Source organism: Callorhinus ursinus, unplaced genomic scaffold, assembly GCF_003265705.2.
Source record: "Callorhinus ursinus isolate GAN/ISIS: 27379988/994484 unplaced genomic scaffold, GSC_fseal_2.0 scaffold19, whole genome shotgun sequence".
NCBI classification, from domain to species: Eukaryota; Metazoa; Chordata; class Mammalia; order Carnivora; family Otariidae; genus Callorhinus; species Callorhinus ursinus.
Genome location: NW_027397081.1, coordinates 11,061,702 through 11,081,462, shown reverse-complemented (window position 1 = coordinate 11,081,462; position 19,761 = coordinate 11,061,702). Strand labels below are relative to the sequence as shown.

At 53.2% G+C, this 19,761-nt stretch overlaps 1 protein-coding gene across 2 annotated transcripts in view; it reads right to left on the bottom strand.

Annotated features, from left to right (window-relative positions):
- The window catches only part of ZBTB16 (zinc finger and BTB domain containing 16), a 183,980-nt gene that overhangs the window by 72,376 nt on the left and 91,843 nt on the right, over positions 1–19,761 (bottom strand). For both annotated transcript variants that reach the window (XM_025893536.2, XM_073903778.1), the window contains exon 3: positions 19,602–19,699. In XM_025893536.2, the coding sequence (XP_025749321.1) occupies positions 19,602–19,699 (98 nt within the window). The remainder of the gene's footprint in view (positions 1–19,601; positions 19,700–19,761) is intronic.

Sequence of the window (19,761 nt, the reverse complement as noted above, 5' to 3'; positions counted from 1 at the left end):
AACCGGGCCACTCCAAGGGCAGTGGACAAGATCAAAGCCCTGCCTGCCCACAGAATTTCCAAGCTGAGGTCGGCCACCACCCCAGCTCCCCAACATTCCCTGTCACTCCCTCCAATTAAATTCTCACTTGAGTTATTTTCAGAGGGAAGGGAGGGCATGGCAGCCTTCCCCAGCCCTGACTGCATTCTGGTCCTGCCTCTCACCTCTGGGAGCTGCGGTGTCCTCACCGGCCAAGGAGCCCGACACCTCCCTCCCACCCTATAAGCACACAGGTCCAGGGGGCACCACTCACTCAGCAGCGGGGCCACGGGGTGTTGGGAGGTTTCAAAGAGGCAGTGCACATGAAGGCGCCCAGCAACGGAACTGGCCCTGGGCAACGGCACCCTAACCCTTCCCGTCCCAGGGTCCCAGGGGTCCTGCGAGGACTGCCCTCAATGCGGAGCAGTGGCACTGGTGGTAAAAACAAGACTACAAATAGCAAACATCTACTGAATACTATGAAATAAGCACCGTACTAACGGCTTAACACGCCACATACCATTCAATTTTCCCATCAATCCTAACATCATCCCCATCCTGAAGATGTGAAAATGGAAGTTTGAAAAACTTGGTTCACTGAGCCAAGGTCTCATAGCTAGTACGCATCAAAGAAACAGAAACAAAATCGGGGTGGCAGCACAGAAAGCCCACCTAAGAGAGGCCTTTGATGCTATCAAAGGTTAAAGAATAAAACATTCCTAGTAAGGGAGGTAGAAACAGGTCCCAAAGGCAGTGTGCTCAAGTCCTCGGTCATCCTCCACACTCTGGAGCTGGCGGGTCTGGTCTTTCCCACAAGCTCTGAGGCCGTCGTCCTCCAGGAAAATGCTTGTCTCTGAGCACTTGCGCTATTAAGAGCAACTCCCACCTCCTGGTGCCAAGGAGTGGCAGCAGTATCCATCAGAGCCTGGACTGGGAGCCAGGAGTACCAGGGTCTAGATCTGGCTTTGTTGAGCACGTGGGTATATTCTAGAATCCTGATTTACTCGGCCACCATTTCTCCACCTGTAAAATAGCCCCTCCCTACCACCTGATGAGGGTAGGAGAGGAATGAAGTCAAGGACGTGAGAACCTGCCGGGCTTTACAGAAGAAAAGGTATGGCCGATTCTCAGGGCTAAACCCCAATTAGGGATATCCCTCCATGGGGGCGCCTGGGTGGCTCACTCTGTGAAGTGAGCTTCGGCTCAGGTCATGACTGCAGGAGCCTGGGCTTGAGCCCTGAATCGGGCTCCCTGCTCAGCAAAGAGTCTGCTTCTCCCTTTCTTTCTCCCTTCGGCTCTCCCCCTGCTTGTGCTCACTCTCTCTCTCTCTCAAATAAATAAATAAAATCTTAAAAAAAAAAAAATCCCTCTCTGACTGACTCCCCTCCTTGTCATTCTCCTTTTGATTTCTAAGCAAGCAAGATATTCTATCATTAAAAACAGCCAATTGTTGGGGTTTCTGGGTGGCTCAGTCAGTTAAGTGTCCGACTTTTGATTTCGGCTCAGGCCTTGATCTCAGGGTTGGGAGATCGCGCCCCATGTTGGGCTCCACACTCAGCAGGGAGTAAGTTGAAGACTCTCTCTCTTGCCCTCTCCCTCTGCCCCTCCCTCCGCTTGCGCATGCTCTCTCTCAAAATAAATAAAATCTTTAAAAAAAATCAATTGTCTTCAAAGTAGAAAAATGGACTTCCACATTGATGGACCACAGCAAACTCATTCTTTCAGAGGCTGAAATAGACAAGGTTTTCTTGGTTGACCTTCACTTAACCAAAAAGTCTCTTTATTCCCCCTTTCTGGGCAGCCTCGCTAATCGAGGCTCTACAGAACAGATGCTCACTCTTGGCTGCAGGGTCTCCTCCCTTCGCCACCCCCCCTGCATGTGCCCCTTATAACCTGCCCAAACTGAACCCCTTCTCCCAAGAACAGCACACAAATCCAATTCGTTTGGGGCTAAATATGTAAATCTTAGGCTGAGGTGTCCATCCTAGACCACAGAGTTGTCAGTTGCTGTAAATTCATTAACAAACACACACACACACACGCACACACATCCTGGCAAACGCCAAGGCAGAAGCAACCAATCCACAGCTTCCACTGTTCCTCTCTTCCTGATGACAGCTGGGAAAGAGGCCTGTCACCTGGCTCGCCCGTCACAACACCCACCGCCCCATCTCAGACTGAGCGCAGGGGACTGCCACCCTCCCTCCCCCTTCCGCAGGCCCCTTGGTGGCACGTCTCGGCTGCCAGTCTCTACAGGCCTGCTGTGGCTTTCAGAAAACAGAGCATTTCTATTTTTAGCCCATCTCAGCCTAATAATACCCCCCAACACCCATTCAGCTTAATCACTTTATTGAGGACAAGAAGCAGGCTCTCCAGCCCGGGTGCTTCTGATGTTAGGAAGTAGTAAAATGTTCAAACTGGTTAAAAATGACACTCATTGGCTTGCCTTTGGTGTTTCTGAGACCTTAATTGAGGCCCAGGCTGTGGATCTAAAGAACCTTGCAGGTTTCAGAGTCTTTCCTTCTTACCCCCTGCACCATAATTGAGGTGTTACATTACAACTCCAGCACTGACATTTTCAGGCTCAAAATTCAGAAGCCTTGAGACTCCACACTTTTCAAAACAGAAATATGGCCTGTCACACTCTAATGCCCCTTCTTAGCATGAACCACCCCCCACCCAAAACAACAAAATGCAATTCGCCTCTTTCGGCTGACCTTGTGCAAAAAGCTGGGGTGGGGGAGTATGTTAAGTGTTATTAAAGCAAATCTGACAACTAAAATGACATCAAATTGCTGCTTGAAAACAGGAAGGTTTGTTTGGTGTAATTAGAGGACCTGAGAATTTGGTGTGTGCAGAAAATAGACTGTTGGCAGCTCTTTCGCAAGCACCTTTGAGACCGTGACTTCCAAAGCTTTGGGGTGACATTCACGAACGTGCAATCCGTGCCTTGTGAACGAGGGGCTGGGGGGATGAGCTCAGCCTGGAAAAAGAATAAAACACCTTGGTCTCAGAGGTGAAGACCAGTGGGTCAGGGGAAGGCCAGCCTGGGTTTACAGCCCAACTCTGCCTCTTATTTGCGGGGCGATCTTGGGCAACTAATGTCAGTTTCCTCCTCATCCAATGGAATCCTAACAGCATCAGCCTCAGTGGGGGCTTGTGGGGATGGAGCGAGATCACGTAGTGCCTGGCACGATAACCTGGCACCTGCCGGCCCTCAGTCCAATGTTAGCTGCCACGGTTACTGCCCCTGCTCTTCTCCACTCTCCTGTGGGCACCTTCAGAGACAAAGGACTTAGTCCTTATCTCTGCAGCTTTGCACACGACAAAAAAAAAAAAAAAAAAAAAAAAGGAATTTGATGCTAGAATGGCTAATCACTAGCCAGTTGCATGCAATCTCAGGATATCTGTAGACATGGGGTAAGGAGCTCCATGGACTCAAAGTGGCTGATGGAGTCTGTCCCAAAGCAGAAGCTCTGAGGGGCTGGATGACCTCTCGGGTCCATTCCAGCTGCAAGCTTACCTGGGAGAGGCTCCTCTGCCTTCCCAGCCAGCCCCTCCTTCCTCCCTTCCTCCCCTCCGTAGGCAAGGTGCTCAAAGCCCCCTTATAAACTTCTTGCTCTTCGGAAGGCAGAGGCGGGATGCCTCATTAACTTCCTTAGCTAATTTTACAATTTAACCAAATACCACATTCCTGCCCCGATGCAGCCATCTCTGCAGCGACCAACTTTTACAGCTGTGTGGTGGAGGAAGAAGGTGATCAGGGCCAGACGAGGCAGAGTCTCGAAAACTAAAGTGGGAGATGGAGAACGGTGTGTGTGTGTCTGTGTGTGTGTGTGTCTGTGTGTCTGTGTGTCTGTGTTAGGCAACTCTGTATATGCTGGGAGATGGAGAACGGGGTGTGTGTGTGTGTGTGTGTGTGAGGCAACTCTGCATATACTGGGAGATGGAGAACAGGGTGTGTGTGTCTGTGTTAGGCAACTCTGCATATGCTCCAGAGCAGAATCCTAGGGTGTTTGGGGCTGAGAAGTGAGGGGAGAAAGCCACACGGGGCCCTTAGTGTCAGAGAGATGGAGTACTCTGGTGACAGTGACTCTGCGCCACCCCCCCGCCACCCCTGGGGGCCAGGGGCCAGATCTGGAAGGACAGTTACATGCTGTGCTCTGAGGGGCATGATCCAACGCTGATAAGCAGCAGGCCAGAAGCTCGGCAGGGCCACCCAGAGGACACGTTCAGCTTGGCCAGGCCTCAGCAGCCCCACCAAAGGGCACTGAGAGGTCCCCTCCCAGCTCACTTAGCCCAGGACTTGTGGATGGCAGGTTCAGGCTCCTACGTTCTGATGAAGGTTCTGGCTGAGGGTGAGGTGTGCTGGGAGGGCAGCATGTGTAAGAAAGTTCTACCATAAAGAATCCTCTGTGGGGGGTGAGGGGGCACCTGGCGGATGCAGTCAGTTAAGCACCCAGACTCTTTTGATTTCAGCTCAGGTCATGATCTCAGGGTTCTGAGATTGCGCCCCACGTCCAGTTCCACACCAGTTGTGGCACGTGCTCTCGCTCTCAAAAAAAAAAAAAGAATCCTCTGGGATAAGAAAGATGGCGCCCCGCCCCTGACCCAGGAGTTGCACCGGTCATTCATACAGGCCCACACCCCACCCACCCACGACACACAGATCCCGAGAGGGGGGGGGGGAGAGAGAGAGAAGGTACAATTGGGGCCTTCTTGCTCGCGCTCAGGTCTTGCTCTCGGCACGTAGGTCACTGGTAAAGACGCTGGTGGTGATTCTCCTTTGCCCCCTGGTCAGCTGTCCCCAGACTTCCGAAGCCTGCATCTGTCCCTCAGATGCTATTTCAGAGCATCTGACTCTGGACCCCCAAATCTCAATCAATGCAAAATTGACCCAGCAGGGCTCTCCCAGATGTACTGGGTTGTTCCCATCAGGCCCCAAAAGAGGGACCATGAGATCTGGGCCAGTCAGGCAGAAATCCCTGATGGATAGCAGCCTCCCGACAGATCTGGTCTCTGGGCCTTTGTCTGTCCTCGGCTCATGTTAATGAAGGCAACTGAGGAAGACTCCAGTAAATCAGAAGTTTCAGGGAATTCTCTCCTTACCTGGAGTTACCTTGTTACTGAAAATGTGGCCTTGCATAATTATTCCAACAAAATACTCATTGCAGCCACCAATGAGCTCCTGGTGCTCAGTTAGCTCGTAATAGTCAGTGAGAGATGCTGGGGCTTAATCCAACTACCCCAGAAGACTTCTTATCCCAACTACCTAATGGAAAATTTAGAACTTGCTTTTTTTCCCTTTTCCCTTTCCCTGGCAAGTGGAAGAATTCCAATCAAAATGGGATGGTTAGGGGGAAGGGGGAGGGAACATGTTAACTACAGGGGGAAAGTCTAGAAGAGACCTCTTTGTCAGGTTGAATCCTGGAGAGGGTCCAACTAAAGGAGCACCCACCTCTGCCCCCCACTGGCTTCCCACCTATGGGGACAGCACCTGCCATCTTCAAGAAAGGCATACAGCAGGCTGCTGGAGTGCTGGTGCTCTGTGTTCCTTCACTTCCCTCAAGGGCAGCCAAGCCTCTGACCTCATCCCTACCAAAGCACAGGCCGTTAGGCCACGTGTCCTCAACCTGGGCTTCGGGGGAGCCCTGGGCACTCACAGCCTATTTTAAAGGCGTTCCTCTACTCTCGTGAGAGAAATGCAGAATACTCTGGATCTGTGTCCAATCCAAACCTCACTTGCGTATTTGGGTCTGTTCTGTGGATACCTCAACATGGCGGGACCACCTGGGGTGTCAGCTTCTCATTTTTAATGCAAGATTTCTCAGTCTGCAGCTCAAGGACGGTCATAACATCCTTAGAACCCTGAGGATTCTCAAGGATAAGAAACCAGGCTCTAGACCTCCTCAAGGCTGCTGTGGACAGAGAAGGAAGGAGGGGAGAAAGAGGGGGGAGGGGGGGGAAGGGAGAGGCGCCTGCTGGGCTGGCTCTCCCTCTTAGAAGTTCTTGCTTCGTCTTGTCCAGAAAAGCAGGCCCCTCGCCCACCACGAAGTGCCATCTGGACGTTCCAGCAGGACATCGAAAGCCCACAGCCCTCCCTCCTGAAGCCATTCCTCATCACCCTGGTCCTTGAGAGTCTCTCCCTCCCATACACTACAGAACTTGCTCTTTCCCCCCTTGTGGGGACGGTGAGCACACCCCGCCCTGCTGACGGTTCACGTCACCTTCTCAGCCAGGCCCACAGCCCCTCGCGGGTAGGAACCCCGACGGCAGCCGCTCTGTTCTGCCATGGTTTGCCGGCCGCTGGCCCTCAGTGGGTAACTGCTAAGTGATGAATCCATTCATGAATGATTTCCCCCCAAAAGAAAGCCACGTGTAGTGACCCAGAACAGTTAAGAGGGGTTTCTCTACTGCCCAGCCTTCAGCATCTGGTTCCCATTTGGTTGAAGTTTCCATCCCCAGAGAAGCCTCCAGCATCCACAGTGGGGGCCTGGGGAAGATAAGGTTGTTGGAAGACCAGATGTAATGAGCTTCATGCCAAGTGGTCCAGTTTCACTAGACAGAATCCAAAAGGTCAGGGAGGCCACCATCTCCCTGACATGTCTGACTCCAAGACACAGATATAGTCTGAGGAGCTAGTGACAACCCAAGTCATCAGAGCCCCCACATTTCTGGGATGCAGCACCAGTCAGCTGACCCTTTCAATCCTGACTCAGCATCCCAGAGGGCCTCCCCCCCCCCGACCCGGAGCACAGCACCCAGTTGGGTTGTCGTGCAGGAGGGACCCCAGGCAGCTCTCCGGTCCTGTCTCTGTGTGGGATGGTGTTGGGAACGTGATACGACCGAGTTCTTGCCTGGTAAGGAGGGCCAAACACTCACCCCCGGGGGTCTCTAGCGATGCTCCCAGAACCACCCGACACCCAGCCCCGTAAGGCAATGGGGAGGAATAATGGTCCCAGGGGCAGTGCGGCTCAACGTGCGACTCCAGCAGAGCAGGAAGAGGCTAATAAGCCACCCACCTGCTCCTGGTGGTCCAGGTAGAAGGCCGGGAGTTGTAGCCAGTAACTGGGCCACCCCACCCCACCCCCAGGATCCTTAGGGACAGGGCCTTACCGGCTCTCCCTGTCTCAGCATCCCAGGCTCTGAGACCCTGCTTAGCCCCACACACCAAAAAGTGAGCGTTGGAACAGGTAAGCAGTGTGGTGTGCTAGAAGAGCAAGAGTGTGGCGGGGGGGGGGGGGGCAGACAGCCCTGGCTCCAAATCCAGCCCTGCCACCTCCTGGCTGTCTGACCTGGTGCAAGTGACTCCAGCCCTTGAAGCCTTCATGTCCTACCCTGCAAAACGGAATCAGCCTATCCACGCTCCAAAGTCAACGCAGGGTATCCGAGCGCCGACATACAGAGCACCAAGCACCGTGCCCGAAACACAACAGGCCTTCGGTCAAGTGCTTTTCTCTCCTTCCCTTGTCCCTACCGTCCATCCTGAGCCATTCACTTATTCACCAGATCTTTACTGAGAGCCTGCAATGTGTTTGACCCTCGGGATGCAACAAAGCATGCTACCACTCAGGTTTTGCCTCCATTCCTGGTCTGGTCATCCAGACTGCTGAGTCCCAGGCCTGGAAGGAAGAAGGAGGGAGCTTCGGAGCTATTCCCTCCCAGACGCCGATCCACACACTCACCTACTCACCTGTTAGTTTATTCAAAAAAATAACTGAGTTATAACTGCCATGCAGGTTGCTCTGCTAGGTAGTAAGGGGGATGTGGAAATAAATCACAGGTTCTGAAGAAGCTCAGAGTCTAGCAGGCAAAAAAGGACAAGCAAATAAATAGCTATGACACAAAGAACGTGACAGGTGCCATAAGAGAGGCTCTGAGCAATCAGATGGGGGGTGGCCTCTTGTGCTGCCCAGACAGACACATCCTGTAGCTGAGCTGGCTGACTTTGAAAAGACAAGAGAAAAAGGAGCACACGCCGGCTAGCACCATTCCTAGCTCGGGAAATGGGCAGGATCTATTTAAAAAGACTAGAGGCAGGTTAGAGCCTTTTCTGGCAATTCCCAAAACTCATGCTTCCTCGAGCTGGCTGGGTAGCTAGACAGCACTAACCCTGTCAAAATCCTACAGATCTTTTTAAAAAAAAAATCATTTAGCTGTTGCCAGGATGATAAAAGAACCTTGCCATTCAAAGGGAGGGTCCACACGGGGCGCAAGGTGGGGCTGAAGGGGGAGAAGAGGAGGGAACAGGGAAAAGAGGGGAACACCCCCCCCAAATACGGATCAGAGCGACCAGCGAGGAAACTGATGCATTGCTGTTGCTTTACTACCTAATTAATTCAGTAATTTCAAAAAACAATTTTATTTATGTTCCATTTACCACATCAAAAGTAAAAAAAAAAAAAAATCCTACTGATGCTAAAATAATACCTCAAGGCATCTATTTTTAATCAGTTAAAAAAAAGGGGGGGAGGGTGAAAAAAAAAGCAGCCCCGGTTTCTATACAATCTCTCCCGGGCAGACCACCAGCCCTCAGAGAGGGAGAGCGAGAGAGACAGAGAGAGAGCGAGCGAGAGCGAGACAGAGAGACAGAACACAGCCAAGCCCTCTCTGAGAGCCTTCCTGGCTGCTCAAAACCGAGCTTGTCAAAAAAAACAAATCCATAATGGCCCGAGGCTCCTCTCCAATCTATTTTCTGCTCAGCTGGTTTTAAATGAAGTTATTATGAGTCATTAAAACACCCGCAAGCCAGTGGAAGTCAGCCAATTACAATTTTAAATTTAGCCCGTTCTCTGCCCCATTCTCTTGTTTTCTTCCTCTGCCCACAGAATGCTGCTGCTGGTACTTCTTTCCCTCCCTTCCTTTACCCAAAGTGGAAGAGAGTTATGAAAATGCAGAGTAGTGCACGGCACGCAGAATCATTCACATGAAACTCAAATTATTAAATTAAAAAATGCAAAACATCAGCCCCCTCCCAGAGTCAGCCCATGTCCCCTGACTGGCCCACTGGATTCCTCAGAAACTCCAGACTCGGCCCTAGAGGGCACGGGGCTATTTTTAAAATGAAAAGGTTCCTCGGTGGGGTCCTGTTGAGAAACATGCCCATCCGTCATACACAGCATCAACGTGCTCGGGGCTGAACCCTAGAGGGGGAAACACACCACCAACATTCAAGAATTCATAACAGGGGCGCCTGGGTGGCTCAGTCGTTAAGCGTCTGCCTTCAGCTCAGGTCATGATCCCGGGGTCCTGGGATCGAGCCCCGCATCGGGCTCCCCGCTCAGCGGGGAGTCTGCTTCTCCCTCTCCCACTGCCCCTGCTTGTGTTCCCTCTCTCGCTGTCTCTCTCTCTCTCTGTCAAATAAATAAAAATTAAAAAAAAAAAAAAGAATTCCTAACAAACACTGAAGTTCAAATTCAGAGGTAACGCAGGCTTTGCAATCAAGCATGAATGTCGGTGGAAGTCACTAGATATGATGAGCTCATTTAGTTTTTAAATCTGCAAGGTAATGGTCTGTGCGGGGCCATTACAGCAAAGGAACAATTTTGAGTATTTCCTGTAAACGCTTCTTCTCAATCTCTTTTTTCTCCCATCCACAGGCACGTGCACGCACGCACACACATGCCCCTCATTTCTGGGACCCTAACTGCAGCTGCTCCACACCCTCCAAGGAGTAAATAGTGTCCTTCCCAAAGAACCGTCACAACCTACTTTCTCTAATGACCCTAATGAACTGATGAGTCTGGAAGCTCCAAAGAAGAGACTCCCAGACCTTTATGTATACTTCCCATCACCTCCAGCACCCCGTGCCCCTATGGTTCCTCCCAAGACACACGCACACACGCACACGCACACGCACGCATGCAAGCATGCACGCGCCCGTGCCCACCAGAACAGAACCAGCGCTCTGCCCCAGGTGACACAATTCTACCGCCCAAGGAAGCAGGAGAACCAAAGCCACAGACCCAAGCAGATGGAGCCGCTAGGAAAACGGGGGTTGTCCTGTCATTTCACAGACGGTGAGGGCCGGTTTGGAGGCCAGGATGCTACCACGTGCTTTGACCTCCCTGGTGGCGCTGCGTGAGTGGGACTTACTGTCTGTCCCTACGCACCAGCCTCATCGAGAAGAGAACATGAAATCCACAGAACACGCAATCCAGGCCCACTGAGACCAGAGGCCGTTTACCAAAGGCAAGAGGGTCTGTCCTGACCCTTGTGGGAATGCAAACGTGAGGCCTGTGACCATGGCTGCCACGCTCGGGGTGGGGGGGTGGTGGTCCCCAGAACAGAGTAGATGTCACCCTCCTTGGCCTTATATTTAAATCTCCCTACTCCACTGCTCCAACTGTGGGGTCTTCACCCAGCAGCTCCTCCCGGCAGATCAAAGAAGCCCGTCCTCCCTGAAGTGAGTAATGCTGAGTGCTCACCTCGGCAACACGTATATGAAAATAATGCTGAGGCCACAGGCCCCTCCCCGGCACTAGCCCATTCCCCAGGACGGGTTCTCACACTTCAAATCCCTCATCTTCTCCAGAGAGACGGCTCCCAACATTGTGTAAGCCCAGGCCCCACCAAACGGAGATCTGCCCCAGAAACGTGAACACGTCAGCAACAGGGTATCTACTTTCTCCACGAATACTTACCGAAAGCTCTCTGCAGACCAGGCACGACGCCAGGTCACCGGTGCGTGAGGGCGCCCAGCGGGTGCTGCACCCAGGTGCCTGGGACCAGACCCCTGTAAGCACGGTACCAGCAAGACGTGCAACGTCCAACATGGACCTTGCAAAACCAAACCCTGTTCACCCAGCGGCCCCTGCTCAGCTCAACTTGAGAAAACACCCAGGGACCCAGGAGGAGCAGAAGCAAAGCCAGAGAAGGCCCACACTGCCCCCCAAGAGGCCAGGCCAGGAGCGCACAAGGTCCCAGATTCTGGGAGCACTCTCTGGGCACTCAGGAGTCTTCCCCAGGCCTTCTGGGCCGGTGGGACCTTCTGTTCCCCACCCTAACCCCACCCGACTTCCAAGCTAAGAAGCTTTGAGGGGAGAGAGAGAGAAAGAGAGAGAGAGAGACCAACCAAGATGGAGGGAGACAAAGATGAAGCCTGAAGAAGGACACAGAAAGTACAGAGGGGCATCAGGACAGAGGTGAGGCCGACCAGGACAGGGACTGAGAGGCGGAGTGAGAGGAGACTGGGGGACAGGAGAGCCACACTGAAACACAGCCTCCTGCCACCACAGACAGCTCAGAAGGGGGTGCCGAGGAGGACCTCTGGGAGCGGCGCAGCGGGAACGGCCGGCCCGCCAAGTGCGCCCAGGCACAGGGGCTGGAGGGCCGGGCGTGAGGGCCATGGAGGACAGCGGTGGCCCACGGCCCGCCAAGCCCGGCGGGGGCACGTCTGGCAAGCAAAAGGCAGGTGACAGGGCCCTAGAAATAGGAGAGTGGTATTGCCTTGGGGTGGACTCCATGCCAACATCCTACCCCACCCACAATCCCAGCATCTAGTTGTCCTCAGACCAAAGCAACGGCCAGCAAAACAGCTCCAGACTTAGGAAGGACGGAAGGAGCAGGGGAGAGGAAAAGGCAGAGCAGGGGAATAAACGGGAGACAGACAGGGAGCTCCCGCATCCACCTCTCGAGGCGCATTCACTCCCCCAGAGGAAGAGCATCACCCAGCCTGGCTACAGTATCACAGGGTGGTGGGAGGGGGTGTGCGCGGGAGAAGCCACCCTATTCTGGGGGGCGAAAAGAAATCAGAGACTGAGAGAAACACACAGAGAGAGAGAGACACACACACACACACACACACACACACACACACACACAGAGGCTATTACATAATTTCCACTTTCTTTCCTCCACCCTTAAAGTAATGTTCTATCTGACAGGCTCCTCTCTGAGGGGGGAAAAATGACAAATCCAATCCAAAATCCAACAGCCTGTGTTCTGTTCGGAGAGCACACAGTGTACTGTACAGCCCATAAAACCCCAAACAGCCTCCAGACACTGCTGCAATCGCCCTCCATCAAAACACTTTGTCTTGCATACAAAAATAAGATACAGCGCTGAACGGAATACAAAATCAGCCCATTACAGTACAGGGAGACTGCTACTTAGCAACGAGGGGGCTCTAAAGCCTCAGTGCTCTACAGGAAGCAAAATCTGTCGAGCCTGTTGGGCAAATGATAAACATTAGCAGTATTAAAAAACACAAAAGCCATGTAAATGGATAGACATAATGTGGAAGCGAATTTATAGAATAAATTGGGATGGGGGACTTGGGCGGAGGGGGAGAGGCTGAGATCCAGGGGGGTAGATGCAACGAGCTCCCCAAACCCCTGCTAAGGCACCATATGGAGACAGACATGTGTATTTGGGGGGGGGAGGGATATGTGAACCCCTCTTCACACAGGGTCTGTGGGTGCAGGGCAGGGAGAGACGTGGTAGAACACTGTTTAATACAATGACCCGCAATGAACTTTGCGAACTTCCTCTGTGGGGCTGGCCCGACATGCCGTCTTCAGGGCTGGGGAGCCCAAGCACGTACACCCGACAGCCCCGAGGTGGACAGATGTGGGGCTTTACCTGCCCCGGGGGCATCACACCCAGTGCTGTCGCAGGACCTGTCACTGGCTGTAAACACAACCCCTAGCCCCCCCCACAAAAAAACACAAAACACAGTTAAAAAAAAAAAAACCCAGACAACAAAACCAAAAGCACCCCATCTGGGCTGGAAAAATCAGTATATTTCATCAGGTAAAGGGGAAAAATACTCTGGCTGTGAATCAGCAGCAGGGTTTCGGATCCCAGCCAAAACAGGAGCTAAAAAGCAAAACCATATTCTTCTGGTCTCCGTTTAGTTTCCTGAGGCAGAACGCGAGAAGGGGTGGGGGTGGGGGGTGGTGAGGAAGGGGGCAGGGGGGGAAGAAATGTATTTTTCATCAGCCAGTGTATAATTTATAAACAGCATTAAACAGTTTTTGTTTTCTTTCTCCTCTCTCCCGTGGATGGGCTTGGACAGCAGTCAAGCCTGCATTAATTTCTGCTTTGGGTACAGTGTGTTCTTGGAGGCACATCTGCAAGCGATCATAAACTCTCTGGAATGCTGGCAGAACATCTAGGCCTGCCGGCAGGCCAGTGACGACACCACTCTGGGAAAAAGTTCGGGAAGCAGGCCAAATTCAGAGCAGGGAGGGGGGAGAGAGAGAGAGAGAGAGAGAGCAGAGTGTTCAGGAGCGAGCTGGGGAAAGTAGCTGCTTTTTCCCCTCTTCTCCTCTGTCTGCACCCCATCACCCATGCAGCCCGAAGGGAAGGCAGGCCCCCCCACCCCCGAGCCACTCCCGGCTCACCCCCCTCTGTGCTCTGAACCCGAACCTCCACGGTGCCTGCCTCTGATGGCGTGTTGAGGGAGATAGGGCACCTAAGGAAGTTTCTTCTGGGTCATCTCCTGGTTTAGCCCGATGGCATGGTGTGAACCTGAAGAACGGACTGGGACATTCACTGGGGAGCAGGCAGAGAGGGGATGAACTGGCCATGGGTCAGACCTGCCTGGATAACCCCCAGTCTCCTGCTCAGAGGCGCCAGAAGCAAGCGGCAGGTCCTGAGAGGCCACCTTTAAACCCTAAGATGCCTCTCTCATCCTCAGCATGGGGACCACGCCTCGTCACCACAGGGAACTTCCCAGCTACCATGCTTCCCTCTCTTTAGGAAGAAGGACCCTGAACCCCAAAGCTAAGTGTTCCAAAAAAGAAAAAAAAAAGGAACAAGTACAATCCATAGATTTTTGACATCTCATAACTTCTTTCCCTTCCACTGGATCAGGACAGGGGAAAGCATGAAAGAACTAATCTGGTTTCTGGCCCCAACCCCTCCAGCCCTTTTCCAGCCAGATGGATGACCCAGGCCCCCGATGATATGCCCTGGCCACCTCATGCTGCCGCTGGAATCAGAAAATCCATCAGCCAAAGACCATATTCCTTCCCGGTGACTCTGATATGGGGAAGAGACAGGTATCAGCGGAGCTCTCTCCCTGCTCCCAGCCATGGATCCCAGCCCCCGAAGAAAGGCAGGAGGGTTGAGTACAGGGGACCAACCCCTGGCAGGACTGGACTCCCAAAGAAAGGCCCCCCCTAACCGGGGCTGGAGGCATGGGCCTATCTACCCTCCAACCATGCCCCAAGATCATCAGGCACACCGCTTCTCCAAGGGGGTCTGAGAAATCCCATACTCCAGGCAAGTGTACCTCAAAAAGCCCACAGTCCTTTCTTGCCAGGAAAAAAGAATAGCCAAGTGTCACTCCCTCATTTAATCCTTCAGTGGCTCTCCAGTGCTGCAGGTAAATGCAGAGCATTTTGCTACTCAAGGCCCCCACAATCCTGCCTCGTCCCTCCCCTTCCAAAGCCTGCCCTCCCTCCCCCAACCTAGCCTGCACACCCCAGCTACAATGCATGTCGCCATGGTGGCCTGGGCCTCTCCCCTACCAGTTCCTTCCCAAAATTCCGTTCTCGGCAGCCATTTTAAGTTCTGCCACCCTCTAGAAGGGACCCCCTCCCCCCGCGAGTTCCTCCTAAAATTCTTTCCTGGTGCTTTGTGCACAATACCATCTTTGATCATGACTTTATAATCAAGTATCTCCTACTGGACGTAAGCTCCTTGAGGGCAGGGATGCTGTAAGCTCTCTCCAGGGCTAAGTACACAGAACCTGAGGCACACTCAGTGCTGGCTGCAAAAATGAGTGACACCCCGAGAATAGGGGCAGGCCACAGAAACATGTGAACCTCTAAATAGCATGGAGTCAAGTCAAAAACAGGGGCAAGCCGTTCCGGGTGTGCTCACTTCTAATCCACCAGTACTGGAGCCAAGCTGTGGGAAATCCTACCTCATGGGAAACCTTACACCAGCAAAGCCCAGAACCAACCCGAGTCACCGCCTGGGTCTGTGGTCTCCGCGTGCACATCCCCGAGCGAGGAATCACCACTTAAGTGAGAACAAGGAGTGGCAAGGAGAGAGCAAGTCGTAGATGCTCTGGGACCAATCCCCACAAGGGACGGGGCTGCAAAGGGTGGGGACGGGGACGTCAGAGCGACCCTAGGACGCGGAGGGGCTCGGATGCCTGCCCCGCTCACTGCCACAATCCTGCACTCCATGTTCTCGTTCTAGAAGGAGCAGCTTCGCAAAGCATCTCAGGTGGTCACTCTTGCACCTGGCCATGTCTTTTCCCAAACCCACCTCTGAGAATGCAGGGCGTAGCCGGATCAATCTCATTAGTTAATGAGTTAGGTTATTGTTTGTTAATTTGAACTTATTGTTATCATCAGGTATATCTCATAAACACTTGATTAGTTAACGCATTCAAATCGAAATAAAAACTTCAATTAAACTGAACATTCAGTACTACCATTTAGGGTCTTAAAAAAAGAAAAAAAGAGAGAGAAAGAGAGAGAGAGGAAGAGAAAGAAAGAATTGTCTCCAAGAAGGGCCTCCTACAGGGCAAACTTCTAATTAAACAAATTGTCAATTTCAACACAATGAAAACTGATTTAGGAGCTTAAATTTAGTATTCTAGTCACTGAAAATAAAACCTCACATCGTCGGCCTCGTACAGGCTGATTTCCTTGGATAGGGAAATGCAGAGGACAGCAAGACAACGTGAGAAAGGGGGCCGAGCCCAGAAGGAAGGACGAGCGAGCCTTTCACCCGTTCCTAAATAATATCTCCGCAAATTCAGCGTGGCCTGTTCTCAAGCATCAAGAAACTCTTGTCTTGCCTCCTCCTTCACCCCACCCCTACCAGATTAGAAAAAAAAAAAAAAATTAATCGTGTATGATGACAAACTTGGCTCAGCACTCACTGTACACACTGTACCCACAAGGCTGGCTCCCTGCCAGGCCTGGCCCCAAGCCAGAACTACAATAACAAACACAGGCCATGCTAGCCAAGAGGGGGTAGGGGCAGCCAGCTCGCGGAGCAAGAAGTGAGCGAGGAGCACCCGTTCAGCTCCGCCGAGCAGTAGAAAACGGAAGGAATGTACCTGCCCAAGGGCAGCAACAACATTTAGGGGAAGCCAGGGGCATGGTGACCCACACCCAGATCCCAGGCTCACTTCTCCAGGGCCTGCCCCTTTAAAAAAAAAAAAAAATGGTCCCCAGGGTTCTGGAACACCAATTGTTCTGTTAGGCTCTACAGGGCAGCTCCAACCCTTGGTGACAGTCTGTAAAGTGGGTCGGCACTGCACACCCTCAGGGGCCGTTCTTGCTGTTGGCTCCCAGCAGGGAGCCTTCAAAACCCAGCAGCAAGAAAATCTCCCGTCATCTCACGGAGGTCTCCTCTGAAACGTCCCAGGGTTCTGTTATCGTGCCCCTGGGAGAGGAGTCAGAATGTGCAGAACCCTGCTTCTGCCTTGGCATCCGAGAGAAGGCCTGGCACGGCCGGCCCAGCCCTCCAACCCCGACCCCCCCGGGGGCCGTCACTGCTTCTCAGGGGATGCGAACAGCTCAGGAAGTGGTCTAGCCTCTCTAAGCCCTTGTTGCTATTTTCTTTTCAAGACATCCCAGCACAGGGGGGAGAGGTATGCGGGAAGACAGAAAGCACAGAATTGAAACATCAGGGTCTAAGAAGGCTACGAGCGACCTGCAAAGGTGAATTAAAGCACGATTATGATCCTCACACCTCCCCGTCACCAAATCCTCTTTTCCAAGGGCATTGGCAAGTGCATTTCAGAGAGGCAAGCCACTTGGCACAATCAGACGTCTGTGTCGAGTAGGAGAGATATGGAGAAGAGCGCCTAGGGAGACAGGACCCAGCTCCCAAAGCTGCCGGGGCATCGGACTGAGACCACAGGACCCCGCAGTGGCATCTCAGCCAGGATGGGAGTGCATGTCCTCAGGCGGCAGCTAGCTCCAAAGGGGGGGTGCAAAGCCACTCACCTTGTCTGAACTGGGGGCTCTGGGCCCCACCGCCGCACATGTGCAAGTGGTGCCACCCACCCCGTGCCACTCTCACCGGCATCCCCCACGTGGCCGAGATTGGCTCACTCACACTCAGCCAATACTGGCCGGGGGGGTGGGCTCCTGGCTGTCCCCCAGTGAACCCCTGGGAAACAGTCTACACCATTCCTATTGCAGGAGGGACCCAGCAGGAGACTGGAGCTCCCCTGACATGCTCCCCCAGCTGCACTCGTTCATCCGACCAGTATCTACCAACTCCAGCAATGTGCCAGGCAATGTGCTGCACATAATGGGGACAGACCCCGGCCCTACGGGCTTATAATCTATCAGACAAACAAAGCGAGAGGGAAATTCTATTTATGGAGAGCCAATCATGTGCCAGGCCCAGGGCTAAGGTCTGATGTGAGCCTCACAATGTCTCTGAGGGGGCGTTAAGAGCTGCCACCTTACAGATGAGGATACGGAAAAGCTTACGTTCCTTGCCCAAGACCACATACACGGTCAGGAGGTAGGTTTCCCAATTTCTATCCCTGACTCCAAGTAGGGGAGATAGGGCACGTCCATAAATAACCAGAGCACAAAGAGGAAAGACTGTGCCCAGAGAGCTTCAGATAAAGACATACGGACACCCAGAAGAAAGCATGACAGCTCCCGGCTGAAGGTGGGGAAGGGCGAAGGATGGCATTGCATAAGGGCCCTTAGACGATCTGGCAAGACTAGGGGAGCGTTATTCCAAGCAGAGGGACTGGGGCGAACAGAGCCACGGGGCTCGGAAAGCAAGCTGTGACTGTCTACACAGAGCACAAACCAACAAGTAGCTGAGTCTGGCTAGAGCGCTGGACTCAAGGAACGAGTAAGGAGAAAGGATGCTCACTGGGCCAAGTTCCGGAGTGGGCAAGGGAGCTTTAACCACAGGCTGAAAAGTGCATTACCCGCATGGAAGTGTCCAGCACCACACAGTGAGAGACCACACAGGGGCCCACAGCAGGGAGCACATAAGACGCAAGACCCACTCTCTGCACTTGGGGGGTGGCCAAGCTGGCTGGCAGTCAGCTCTGAAACCCCACACTGAACCCCAAATGACCGACTAAACTGAAGGGAGGCAAAAAGATACAAGGTGCATGTTCTAAAAATTGAACAAAAGGAGCCCATGAGTACCAAGCAGATGCTGGACACAGGGGGGTCTGGACTCAGGACTCCAGGCCAACGTGGGAGAGGTGGGTAGGATGAGGGTGGTGCAGGGGAACAAGGTGTGGGCGTGGGTGACCCCCCCAGGGAGGAGGAATGCAGTAAAGACGTGGGGACAGATTATACACGCCGAGACAGACAGCCACCTCACAGGGCACAATCCTCAGATCTGGAAGGGAGAGGATGGAAAGCAAGAAGGGGTTTGGGAACTTTAGGAGGCACCCTGAAGGCCAGGGAGAGAGCATCCCAAAGCCGTGCAGAGTCACACAGGCTTTGCAGCAAGACTGTGGCAGGCTGAAGCATGAAAAGCACCAAATAGGACTTACAAGACTGTCTGGGCAGTGCGAGGGCAGGCGGCAAACAGCCAGCCAGACAGAAGCTTCTGGAGTAAAGTGATGGGAACATGCCTCAGGGTCACAGTTGCAGAACTGGGGAAGAGGAAGGTGAAGCAGGGGCAGTCAACATTTATTGACCACCACCTGTATGCCAGGGCGTGTATGCAGATGCCTGTGACATACATTCTGTCACCGGATTCTTTAGAAAACTGATACGAGCTCGCTAGGCGACACCTGCTCCTCACCGATACAGAAGACGGGGTTTGGGTGACAGAGCAGCCCAAGGTCACATAGCACATGCTACAGACAAGGTATGAACACCTGCCCAGCCCCAAAGCCCATGTGCATTCCACAGATGCTGGAGGGCTAGGCGCGGACCAGGACAGCGGGGGTCAACACGTGACCATAAGGAGATGGCCCTCACCCCTCCCCCAAAACGCGACTCCAAGGCTGAAAGGCAAGGGGATCGAAGACAGTGCTGGCCCCGTAGGGAGGTCTGGAGGCCTCCACAACTGAGCCCAGGCAACCCCCTGGCTTCAAAGCCGGATCATTAGACCTGGTGTGTATCCTTCCCTCCACCAAGATTACCCGGGCAGGCTGGACGTCAGGTGTCGTCCACTTCCCACGCCTCATGGGGCAGAGCAGCCTTGCCCAAACACAGGTGTAGCTCCCTGCAGCCACACAGCCGACCCCACTAGAAATGGATGAATCTTGCAAAAGACAGCACACTGTAACTAGTCGGTGTTCCAACCTTTCTCGATCTATTAAAGGCTCCTGTATAACGAGAACCCTAGAGTCAGATTCATTAGCCCACGAGAACCGAATGATACCACTGTCATGCTGATGGAACTGTCATCTACTTTGGAAAGTCCATCACACAGGGCACCGGGTGCCCACAATGCCCTGGGAAACCCAAGAGAACACGATGCATTGGTGCAGATGGTCACACCATCAGGATGGGCCCTCTGCTCCAAGAACCTGGAGGGGAGCATCCATGGGAAGGGGCGGCCGAAGGCCCCGGCTGGCAGCGGGGACATCCGTGCTCTGAGTGGGGGTGAAGGCGGGCCAGAGGCAGTTGCCTGCGCTCAGATGGGCCAGTCAGGGCAGCATCGCCTACCTGAATGAGCCAGTAAGTGCATTCTCAGGCGCAAACTATCCAGGAACCGCTTCCCGCAGAGCTCACACCCGTACGTCTTCATGCCACTGTGCAGCTTCCTGTAGGGAGAGGAGAAGATAGTTTGGGGCTGCTCTGGCTGGCTGGAAGGCAAGCCCACCCG